Here is a 12,480-nt window from a genome sequence, read left to right on the forward strand (position 1 = left end):
ATAAATAATAAAGACATCACAGAAACGCAAATTAAAAACAGAATTCAGTCCAAAAACAAAAAATCAAAAACACAATGTGAAGAGAGAGCAGCGGCAGCTAAAGCGCGCCAGCGTCCACTCTCCCTTCACGGCAGCCATCTTGGACAAAGACTAACAGGATTACGTACAGACAAAAAAATCATCCCCCCACAATGGATACCACTGTGGGGGAAGGCACAATGTCCAGTCCCCAACCCCAAGTTCACCCCAAAGTCAGGCCTATTGAGGCCACCACAGTTGCCTCTACGGAGGCCCGATGTTCCTGGCCGTTCTCACCAGGTGGTCTTGCCCCGGCGTCGGGAGAATCCTCTCAGCGGCTGGGTCACCTGGAACGGCCGCTTCCTAGCTGGGGACCGTGGCTTCCAAAGCCGACAAGGCCGCACCGGTTTGGAGCTCCCAGGCTCCCGATGTTGAGGTTGGCGCCGCCCGCACCGCTCTGCAGACCCGCAGCCCGGAGGTGTTGAACTCGGCGGTCTCAGCTCACCGGAGCCCCAGCGCGTCGATCCAGCACGGCGACCCAGGCAAGGCATCGCCTGCTCCACTCCACGATAGCGCTTCAGCGGTGTGCCGCCACCGAGGCCGAGGTGCTGGGCGGTCCCCGTCAGGAAATGGCGCTCCAGGCCCGCTGGTAGGCCACGAGGATGGGTCGACGGGCAGCCCGGAGAAAAAGCTGCCTCACCGACCAGGTAGGGACCTAGAAATAAAATTGCCACCTACCCCCCACATTAAAAAGTCCATGATGCATTGCTGCAGTTGAGATGTCAGGAGAATGCCACTTGCATGATGGGGAGGTGTAATGAGTAAGCAGACCTGGGGAGGCTGGTGTTGATCAGTGTTGCAGGAGCTGCCATTTCTGACTCCCCGGTGACTGAAGAAGTGTGGCTTGCAATATGTTTTGTCTCTTTAGCAGTTACCTGTAACGGTCACACCCTTTATCCTCCCAAGGCTAGAGTATTGTCCTCTACACCATTATGGACATTGGACTTTGTCTCTGGACCTGATGCGCTACAATGCTGGGAACTATATTCCGTTCCGTATCTTCCCCTTTGCTCTACCTATTGTACTTGAGTTTGATTTGAATGTATCGATGTTTAGTATTATCTGATCTGAAACAAAAATGTTCACTGTACCTCGGTACACATGACAATAACAATAAACCTAAACCTAAAAGGCATCATTCATGTTAAGAACATACCAAGGAGGAACACAGTGATACAAAGGAGGAACACAGTGAAGCTGTTTTCTCAGTCATTGTCACAGCGCCAGAGACCCGTGATCAATCCTGACCTCGGGTTCTGTCTGTGTGGAGTTTGCACGTTCTCCTTGCGACTGTGTGTTTTGTCCGGGTGATTCGGTTTCCTCCATCATCCCAAAGACATGTGGGCTTGTAGGTTAATTGGCCACTGATGATGTCTACTTCAGCATAGAAGATAGACACAAAATGCAGGAGTAACTCAGTTGGTCAGCAGCATCTCTGGAGAAAAAGAATGGGTGACGTTTCGAGTCAAGACCATTCTTTAGACTGAAAGTCGGGGAGAGGGAAATTAGAGATATGAAAAAGTAGAGAACAAATCAGAGCCACCACCAACAGCCAAAGAGCCTACAATGGTCCATTGTTGGCTGTGGAGGAGGTGATAACTAAGGGTAGAAACAGTGAAATGAGCAGGACATCTAGAGTCGGGGAGGGACAGAGAGAGAGGGAATAAAAGAGTCACTTGAAATTAGAGAAATCAATATTCATACTGAAGATAGATACAAAATGCTGGAGTAACTCAGGAGAGAAAGAATGGGTTACCTATTGTGTCGAGAACCTTCAGGCTGAGTCAGGGGAGATAGTCTAGAGATATCGAAGGGTAAGGTGTGAAAATGACAGATCAAGGCGCACGATGATTAAGGAAATGTAGAATGGTTCATTGTTAGCTGAGGGGAAGGTGAGGATATGACATGAGGATCTCTGAGGATATGACATGGACATCACACGCCGCAGCGCTTGTGAGTAATGCAAGGCAGCGCCTTTTCAGGAAATTCAGAGTGTCTCCGAGGATCCCCCAGTGTTTCTACTCAGCGGCTGTGGAAAGCATCTTGTCCGGAAATATTACCATCTGGTTTGGGAATTGCTCTGCCCAGGCCAAGAAGGGTCTGCAGAGAGTAGTGCGTTCGGTCGAAAGCACTATGGGAACTTCACTCGCCCCACTGCAGGAACTATACATCAGGAGATGCAACTCCAGAGCCAATAAGATTATGGGAGACCCCTTCCACCCCTGCAACGGACTGTTCCAGCTGCTACGGTCAGGTAAACGCCTCCATTGCCATGCTGTGAGAACGGAGAGGTTGAGAAGGAGTTTCTTCCCAGAGGCCATTAGGACTGTAAACTCCTATCTCACCAGGGACTAACTTTACTGTACCACTCTACTGCTTTTTTTTAAATTGCTGTTTTTTTCCCTTTTTCCTTCCGCCCACAATATTTAATATGTAAAAGAATATGTGATTCTGTTCCATTCTGTTTGTAGTTTGTTTGGTTGTTTGTTTGTCTTTTTGCACAAAGTCCGCGAGCATTGCCACTTTTCATTTCACTGCACATCTCGTATGTGTATGTGATGAATAAACTTGACTTGACTTGAAGGTGGCAAGGAGGCGTACAATCAGTAAAATTAATCAGAAGGACATAAGTTCAGTGAAACTAGTTAGAGAACTAGGATGGGGGAAGGATGAAGAGAGAGGGAAAAGAAGGGTTCAATATTTGTACCTCTGGGGTGTGAGCTGCCCATGCGACATAGGAGGTGCTGTTCCTTCAATTTGCCTCACTCTGACCGTGGAATGAAAAGTCAATGTGGGAATGAGAAGGGGAGTTAAAGTGTTTAGCAACCAGGAGATCAGCAAGGTTTAGGTGGACTGAGCGGCGGTGTTCAACTAAATAATCGCCAAGCTTGCGCTTGGTCTCACTGATATATAGGAGACTCATACCGCTGGGTTGCAAGCTGCCCAAGGTTTACAATGGGGAATCTGATAACATGGTTGTAAAATCATATCGGTGAGGTTTGCAGACCCACAACTATGTTTAACTATGTGAATGTTTTCCCTGGGTACTGGGTACTTACATTCTCCAGCTTGGACCAGTTCTTCAGCTTGGAGGGGAAGGAGAGGCCATGGTTAAAGGCACTCATTTCAATGTCACAGGGGTAGTACCAGGAGAAGATCTCAGCCACAAGGAAGCCATTACTGAAGTCTCTGAAACACAACGCACCAACATGATCCACACGGGTTAGTTTTTAGCTGCACACCCTACACAGCACGTTGTGATTCCTGACTGACACTCAAAGTACATTTCATTTTGTGCATTTGTTCAATGTAAACTGAGAAATACTTGTATTCTACCTGTAGGACATAACTTCAATATTCCCATCACTGAATGCATCGATGCATTTCAGTAATTTACCATTTCCTCTTCATGTACAAGAGTTCCTGCACCAGTGGTGATGCATTCTCATTACTTTACAAATATGTTATGTTTTCCCTATTCTTCCCAAGAAAATATATCCATGCAGTTGGCCAACAGGACTAGTCGCATTTGCCAGCATTTGGCCCGTATCCTCATAAACCCTTTTTATCCATCTATCTGTCCAAATGTCTTTCAAAAATCATAATAGTACCCGCTTCTACAGCTTCCTCTGGCAGCTCGTTCCAGATATGGACTACTCTCTGAGTGAAAAGTTGCTCCTGATATCCCTCGTAAATCCTTCCCCTCTCGTCTCAAGACTATGCTTAAGGATCCTGAACCAATACGTCAACTATCCATGTGTTCAAGAAGGAACTGCAGATGCTGGACGATCGAAGGTACACAAAATTAATGGAGAAACTCAGCGGGTGCAGCAGCATCTATGGAGCGAAGAAAATAGGCGACGTTTCGGGCCGAAACCCTTCTTCAGACTCAATCTGACTCGGTCAACTATCCATGTTCTCCAGCGTTGCTGCCTGACCCGCTGAGTTACTCCAGCACTCTCTGTCCTTTTTTCCCTTCTGTGCCCTCTAGTTTTAGAATCCTCCATCTGTTTTTGTTTCTTTGCGCAGTTTGTTTCACTTTTGTCAAGACTTCAGCATCAGCAGTCTTTTGTCTTGCTGACCCACTGACCTGCAGGTCTTTAGGGTATAGGAGGGAACTGGAGCACCCGGAGGAAACCCACATGGCCATAGGGGAATGTGCAAACTCCACACAGACAGCAGCTGAGGTCAGGATTGAACCTGGGTCCCTGGCGCTGTGAGGCAGTGGCTCTGTCTTCCACAACTGGTCCTGTGGCGTTTTTAATCCAAGGCCCACCACCTCCAGCCTGACAAGCCTGCCCCCACCCCGCCACCATCCCTCTCCCTCCCTCCCTTCCTACAAACCCCGTCCCTACCCATCCTCCCCTCCCCATCATCTCTCCCCCCCCCCCCCCTGCCCTCTCCCCGGGCCCACCCCCCCCCCTACCCCCTACCCCCATCCTCACCCCCCCCTCACCCCCACCCCTACCCTTCCCACCCCCACCCCCACCCCTACCCCTACCCCCACTTCAACCCCACCCTCACCCCCAACCCTACCTCACCCTCACCCCTACCCGCACCCCTCACCCCCACCCCCACCCCTACCCCCCGACCCCCCACCCCCACCCCTGCCACCCACCCCCAACCCTCACCCCCACCCTCACCCCTGCCCCCACCACTGCCCTCACCCTCACCCCCACCCCTACCCCCAACCCCACCCCCACCCTACCCTCACCCCCACCTCTGTGGCCCCCACCCCTGTGGCCTTCACCCTCACCCCTACCCTCACCCCCACCCTCACCCCTAACCTCACCATCACCCTCACCCTAACCCCAACCCCTACCCCAACCCCCACCCCTAACCCCAACCCTAACCCCCATCCCTCACCCTCACCCACACCCTCACCCTCACCCCACCCCTCACCCTAACCCTAACCCTACCCCCCTAACCCCCCTAACCCTCACCCTCCCCCCTAACCCTGACCCTACCCCTACCCTGACCCTGACCACCCTCACCCTCACCCCCACCCTCACCCTCACCCTCACCCTCACCCCCACCCTCACCCCCACCCTCACCCTCACCCTAACCCTAACCCTAACCCTAACCCTAACCCTAACCCTAACCCCAACCCTGACCCTAACCCCAACCCCAACCCTCACCCCAACCCTACCCCTAACCCCCCCCCACCCCTCACCCTCACCCTCACCCACACCCCCACCCTCACCCACACCCACACCCTCACCCCAACCCTCACCCTCACCCTCACCCTAACCCCCACCCTAACCCTAACCCTAACCCTTACCCTGACCCCTCCCCCTCCCCCCGACCCCCACCCTCACCCCCACCCTCACCCTCACACCCTCACCCTCACCCCCATCCCTCACCCCACACCCCTGTGGCCCCCTCACCCTCACCCTCCACCCTCACCCACCCCACACCCACCACCCTCACCCCACCCCCCACCCTCACCCTCAACCCTTCACCCCCCACCCCCACCCTCACCCCACCCTCACCCCCCACCCTCACCCCTCACCCTCACCCTCACCCCCACCCCCACCCACACCCCCCCTGTGGCCCTCCTAACCCTCACCCCCACCCTCCACCCCCACCCTCACCCCTCACCCTCACCCCCCCCCTCACCCTCCCCCCCACCCTCCCCCCCAACACACACCCCACCCCCACCCCCCCCCACCCCCTGGCCCCCCATCACCCACACCCCCACCCACCCCCCTCACACCCTCACCCTCACCCTCACCCCTACCCCCACCCTCACCCCTCCACCCTCTCCCTCACCCCCACCCTCACCCCCACCCACACCCTCACCCTCACCCCCACCCCCACCCCCCCCCTACCCCTGTGGCCCTCACCCCCACACCCACCCTCACCCCCAACCCCCAACCCACACCCCCACCCTCACCACCCACCCACCCCCACCCCTCACCCCCACCCTCACCCCCCCACCCCACCCCCACCTCACCCCCTCAACCCACCCCACCCCCACCCCACACCCCCACCCCCCCACCCTCTCCACCCCCACCACACACCCCCCCACACCCACCAAACACCCCCACCCCCACCCCCCCCACCCCCACCCCCCCCCCCCCTAAACCCCCCCTCCCCCCCACCCCCACCACCCCCCTCCCACTCCACCCCCCCTCCCCCCTCCCCACCCCACCCCACCCTCACCCCCACCCCCCCACCCCCACCCCCCCCCTCCCACACCCACCCCCCCACACCCACACCCACCCCCCCCCCCCCCCCCCCCCCCCCCCCCCCCCCCCACCCCACCCCACCCCCCCCACCCCCACCCCCACCCCCCCCCACCCCCCACCCCCTACCCCACCCCCACCCCCCCCCACCCCCACCCTCACCCTCACCCCCACCCCCACCCTCACCCTCATCCCTGCACCCACCTCACCCTCACCCCCACCCCCACCCTCACCCCTCACCCCCTCACCCCCTCACCCCCCCACCCCCCCCACCCACTCTCAACCCCCACCCTCACCCCCACCCCCACCCCCCCCCCACCCCCACCCCCCACCCCCCACCCTCACCCCACCCCACCCTCACCCCCACCCCCACCCCCACCCACACCCCCACACCCCCACCCCCCACCCCCCCTCTGCCCCTCACCCTCACCCCCACCCCCACCACCCCCCCTCACCCCCTCACCCCACCACCCACCCCCACCCCCACCCTCACCCTCACCCCTCACCCCCACCCCCACCCCCACCCTCACCCCACCCCCCCACACCCCCACCCCCACCCGCCCTCACCCCCCACCCTCACCCCCCCCTCACCCCCACCCCCCACCCCCACCACACCCCCACCCCACACCCCACCCACCCCACCCCCACCCCCCACCCCACCCCCACCCCCACCCCCCCACCCCCAACCCCCCCACCCCCACCCTCACCCACACCCCCACCCCCCCCCCACCCCACCCACCCACACCCCACACACCCTCCACCCCACCCCCCCCACCCCTACTCCCCCACCCCCACCCCACCCCCACCCCCACCCCCTCCACCCCACCCTCCACCCCACCCTCCCACCCCACCCCCGAGTGCCCCGGCCCCCCACCACCTCACCCCACCCCCACCCTCAACCCTCACCCACCCACCCCTCATCCCCACCCCACCCCACCCCCACCCCCACCCCCACCCCCACCCCTCCCACCCCCACCCCCCACCCCCCAGCCACCCCAGGGTACCCTCACCCCACCCCCACCCTTAACCCCACACCCACCCCCACCCTAGGGGACCCTCACCCTCCACCCTCACCCCACCCCCACACCCACCAACCCCACACCCTGGCACCCCACTCCAGTCACCCCCCCCCACACCCCACTGTCACCCCCACCCCCACCCCCACCCCCACCCCACACCCACCCTCACCCTCCCCACACCCCACCCCACCTACCCCCTCACCCCACCCCCCACCCTCACCCCCCACCCCACACCACCCCACCCTCACCCCCCACCCCCACCCCCACCCCCCACCCTCACCCCCCACCCCCACCCCACCCCCCCCTCACACCTCCCACCACCCCTCACTCCCCCACCCCCACCCTCACCCTCACCCCACACCCACCCCCACCCTCACCCCCACCCCCCCCTCACCCCCACCAACCTCCCCCCACTTCACCTGTCCCCACCCCCCCCACCAGCCCCCCTCACCCCCCCCCCCACCCCCCCACCACTCCCACTCCCACCCCACCCCACCCCCACCCTCCACCCCCACCCTCACCCCACACCCCCACCCCCACCCCCACCCCCCACCCCCACCCCCACCCTCACCCTCACCCACCCCCACCCCCACCCCCCACCCCCCACCCCCACCCACCCACCCCCCACCCCACCACCACCCCCTCCCTCACCCCACCCTCACCCCCACCCACACCCCCACCCCCCCCCCCCCCCCCCCCCCACCCCTTCACCCCACCCCCACCCCCCCCCCCCCCCCCCCCCCCCCCCCACCCCACACCCCCACCCCTACCCCCACCCCCCCACCCCCACCCTAACCCTCACCCCACCCCCACCCCCACCCCTACCCCTAACCCTAACCCTACCACCCTAACCCTAACCCTAACCCTAACCCTCACCCCCACCCCACCCCCACCCTGACCCTACCCCCTCCCCCCCTCTCACCCTAACCCCTCACCCTCACCCTCACCCTCACCCTCACCCTCACCCTCACCCTAACCCTCTAACCCTACCCCTACCCCTAACCCTAACCCCAACCCTCACCCCCACCCTCACCCACACCCTCACCCTAACCCACCCTCACCCCCACCCCCACCCCCACCCTAACCCCAACCCTCACCCTCACCCCCACCCCACACCCCACCCTCACCCCACCCTCACCCTCACCCTCACCCCCACCCTCACCCCTCACCCTCACCCTCACCCTCACCCCCCACCCTCACCCCACCCTCACCCTCACCCTCACCCTCACCCTCACCCTCACCCTCACCCTCACCCTCACCCTCACCCTCACCCTCACCCTCACCCTCACCCTCACCCTCACCCTCACCCTCACCCTCCTGACCCTGACCCCCACCCCCACCCTCACCCTCACCCACACCCTCACCCCAACCCTCACCCCAACCCCCACCCTCACCCTCAACCCAACCCTAACCCCCACCCCCACCCCCACCCCAACCCCCACCCCCACCCACACCCCTGTGGCCCGGCCCCCACCCCACCCTCACCCTCACCACCCCACACCCCCACCCCCACCCCCCCCCCACCCACCACACCCCACACCCCCCACCCTACCCTCCCCACCCCTCCCCCACCCACCACCCCCTCACCCCATCCCCACCTGCATCCCCACCCCCACCCTCACCCCCACCCCAACCCCAACCCCACCCTCACCCTCACCCCCCCCCTCCCCCTCACCCCCCCCTAAACCCTCACCCTCACCCTCCCCTAACCCTCACCCTAACCCTCACCCTCCCTAACCTCACCCTCACCCTCACCCTCACCCTCAACCCTAACCCTAACCCTAACCCTCACCCTACCCCTACCCCACCCTCACCCCCACCCTCCCCCCACCCTCACCCCCCCCCCCACCCCCACCCCCCACCCCACCCCCACCCCCACCCCAACCCCCACCCCACCCCTAACCCTACCCCTAACAACCCTACCCCCACCCTAACCCCCACCCTCACCCCCACCCCCACCCTCACCCTGCCCCCGACCCTCACCCCCACCCTCACCCCCACCCACCCTCACCCCCACCCCCACCCACACCCTCACCCCCACCCTCACCCCCACCCACCCTCACCCCCACCCCCACCCTCACCCCCACCCCCACCCACACCCCTGTGGCCCGGCCCTCACCGCGGGACATGAGTGAAGGGGCGACTGAGCCCCAGGCCCTGCAACCAGCGGATCACCTCCCTGGCGAGGCCGGCGCGGGCGGGCAGTGGGCCCGTAGCTTCCCCCGCCGGCGGCCGGCCAGGGGGAGGGGACCAGCGCGGCCGCCCCGGGGGAGGGGGGGGCCAGCAATGCGAGTCTGCGGGGTGAGGGTCGGCAGCGCAGCTGCAGCTCCATGTCGGCGGCGTAGGTAGGCCCCGTCTCCATAGCGCCCGCGTCACCGTCTCCCTAGCGACCGCGTCACCGTCTCCCTGGCCACCGCGTCACCGTCAACACCAGGGGCGGGGCTGTCGGCGACCAGCCCTGTGATTGGCTCCCAGTGCAGGGGGCGGGCCCTGCGTGCACTGATTGACAGCTGTCCCGGTGGGCGGGCGTGGCAGGTCAGGGTCAAAGTGTCAGGGGTTTGGGGTTGGGTTGGGGTGGGGTTGGGGGGGTTGGGGTGGGATGGGGGGTGGGGTGGGGGTGGGGTGGGGATGGGGTGGGGTGGTGGGGGGGGGGGTGGGGTTTTGGGAGTGGGGGTTGGGGTGGAGGGGTGGGGGTTGGTGTTTGGGGGGTGGGGGGGGGGTTGAGGGGGTGGTGTTGGGGTTTAGCTAGGGTCGTTGGGGTTTAGGGGCGGGGGTTGGGGTTGGGGGGGGGGGGGGATGGGGGGGATGGGGTGGGGGTGGGATGGGGTGTGGATGGGGTGGGATGGGGTGGGGGGGTGGGATGGGGTGGGTGTGGGGTGGGATGGGGTTGGGGTGGGGTGGGTGGGGATGGGGTGTGGGATGGGGTGGGGGGTTGGGTGGGGATGGGGTGGGTGGTGGTGGGTGGGGATGGGGTTGGGGTGGGTTGGGGTTGGGTTGTGGGTGGGTTTGGGGTGGGGGTGGGGGGGGGGGGGTGGTGGGGTGGGGTGGGGTTGGGGTGGGGGTGGGGTGGGGTGGGATGGGGTTGGGGTGGGTTGGGGTTGGGGTGGGTTGGGTGTTGGGGGTGGGGGTGGGGTGGGTTGGGGTTGGGGTGGGATGGGGTTGGGGTGGGGTGGGGGATGGGGTTGGGGTGGGATGGGGTGGGGGGGGGTGGGATGGGGTTGGGGTGGGGATGGGGTGGGATGGGGTTGGGGTGGGTGGGGTGGGGGTGGGGGGGGTGGGGTGTGGTGGGATGGGTTGGGGTGGGGGTGGGTTGGGGTTGGGGTGGGGTGGGATGGGGTGGGGTGGGATGGGGTTGGGGTTGGGGTTGGGTGGGGTGGGTGGGATGGGGTGGGGTGGGGTGGGGTGGGGGTGGGTTGGGGGTGGGGTGGGATGGGGTGGGGTGGGGTGGGGTGGGGTGGGATGGGTGTGGGGTGGGGGTGGGATTGGGGATGGGTTGGGGGGATGTGGGTTGGGGTGGGGTGGGGTGGGGGTGGGGTGGGGGGTGGGGGTGTGGGGTGGGGATGGGGTGGGGTGGGATGGGGGGGTGGGGAGGGGTTGGGGTGGGGGTGGGGGTGGGGTGGGGTGGGGGTGGGGTGGGGTGGGGTGGGGTGGGGTTGGGGTTGGGGGGGGTTGGGTGGGAGTGGGGTGGGGTTGGGGTTGGGATGGGGGGATGGGATGGGGTGGGGTGGGGTGGGATGGGGTTGGGGTGGGGTGGGATGGGGTTGGGGTGGGGGGGGTGGGGGGGGGGTGGGATGGGGTTGGGGTTGGGGGTGGGGTGGGATGGGGTGGGTTGGGGTTGGGGTTGGGTTGGGGGTGGGGTGGGATGGGGTGGGGGGGTGGGGTTGGGTGTGGGGGGTGGGGTGGGATGGGTGGGGTTGGGGTGGGTTGGGGTTGGGGTGGGATGGGGTGGGGGTGGGGTGGGGTGGGATGGGGTGGGGTTGGGGTGGGGTGGGGTGGGGGGGGGGGTGGGGTGGGGTGGGATGGGGTTGGTGGGGGGGTTGGGGTGGGTTGGGGTGGGTTGGGGGGGGGGGGGGGTGGGGGGGGGGGGGTTGGGGTGGGTTGGGGTTGGGGTTGGGGGTGGGGGTGGGATGGGGTGGGGTGGGGATGGGGTTGGGGTTGGGGGGTTGGGGTGGGGGGGGTGTGGGATGGGGTTGGGGTTGGGGTGGGGATGGGGTGGGGTGGGGGGTGGGATGGGGGGGGTGTTGGGGTGGGATGGGGTGTTGGGGTGGGGTGGGGGGGGGGTGGGATGGGGTGGGGTGGGATGGGGGGGTTGGGGATGGGGTGGGGTGGGTTGGGGTTGGGTTGGGGTGGGTTGGGTTGGGGTGGGTTGGGGGGGGGGGGTGGGATGGGGGGGGGGGGTTGTGGGTTGGGGTTGTGTGGGGGTGGGGTGGGGGGGGGTGGGGGGGGGTGGGGTGTGGGGGTGGGATGGGGTGGGTTGGGGTGTGGGGGGTTGGTGTGGGCTGGGGTTGGGGTTGGGTTGGTGTGGGCTGGGGTGGGATGGGGTTGGGGTTGGGGTGGGTGTGGGCTGGGGGGGTTGGGGTTGGGTTGGTGTGGGTGGGGTGGGTTGGGGTTGGGTTGGTGTGGGCTGGGGTGGGTTGGGGTGGGGTTGGGATGGGGTGGGGTTGGTGTGGGCTGGGGTGGGTTGGGGTTGGGTTGGGGTTGGGGTGGGGTGGGGGTTGGTGTGGGGGGGTGGGATGGGGTTGGGGTTGGGGTTGGTGTGGGGGCTGGGGTGGGATGGGGTTGGGGTTGGGTTGGGGTGGGTGGGGGTTGGGGTGGGGTGGGATGGGGTGGGGTGGGGTTGGGATGGGGTGGGGGGGGTTGGGGTTGGGATGGGGTGGGGTTGGGGTTGGGGGTTGGGTTGGGGTGGGATGGGGTGGGTGTTGGGGGGGTTGGGATGGGGTGGGGTGGGTTGGGGTTGGGGTGGGGTGGGGTTGGTGTGGGATGGAGGTGGGTTGAGGTTGGGGGTGGGGTGGGGTTGGGGATGGGGTGGGGTTGGGGTTGGGGGGGGGATAAATCCCTTAGATGGTGGGGAGGTTGGAGCCGGTGATAGACTGGGCAGTGATTGCTTTGGGGTTGGGCTGGGCTTGGGATAGGGGTAAATCGAGCCATTTACGATGTAAAACCAGCAAAGTCCAATCAAAGATAATCCGACAGTC

At 64.2% G+C, this 12,480-nt stretch overlaps 1 protein-coding gene across 1 annotated transcript in view; it reads right to left on the bottom strand.

The window, feature by feature from the left end:
* The window catches only part of spata4 (spermatogenesis associated 4), a 28,551-nt gene that overhangs the window by 13,341 nt on the left and 2,730 nt on the right, over positions 1 to 12,480 (bottom strand). Inside the window, exons 2-3 of the mRNA XM_055666354.1 lie at positions 9,405 to 9,691; positions 3,138 to 3,267 (exon numbers count right to left, since the gene is read on the bottom strand). Coding sequence (XP_055522329.1) covers positions 3,138 to 3,267; positions 9,405 to 9,691 — 417 coding nt within the window. The remainder of the gene's footprint in view (positions 1 to 3,137; positions 3,268 to 9,404; positions 9,692 to 12,480) is intronic.

The sequence above is a fragment of the Leucoraja erinacea genome, unplaced genomic scaffold (genome assembly GCF_028641065.1).
Source record: "Leucoraja erinacea ecotype New England unplaced genomic scaffold, Leri_hhj_1 Leri_248S, whole genome shotgun sequence".
Taxonomy (NCBI): Eukaryota; Metazoa; Chordata; class Chondrichthyes; order Rajiformes; family Rajidae; genus Leucoraja; species Leucoraja erinaceus.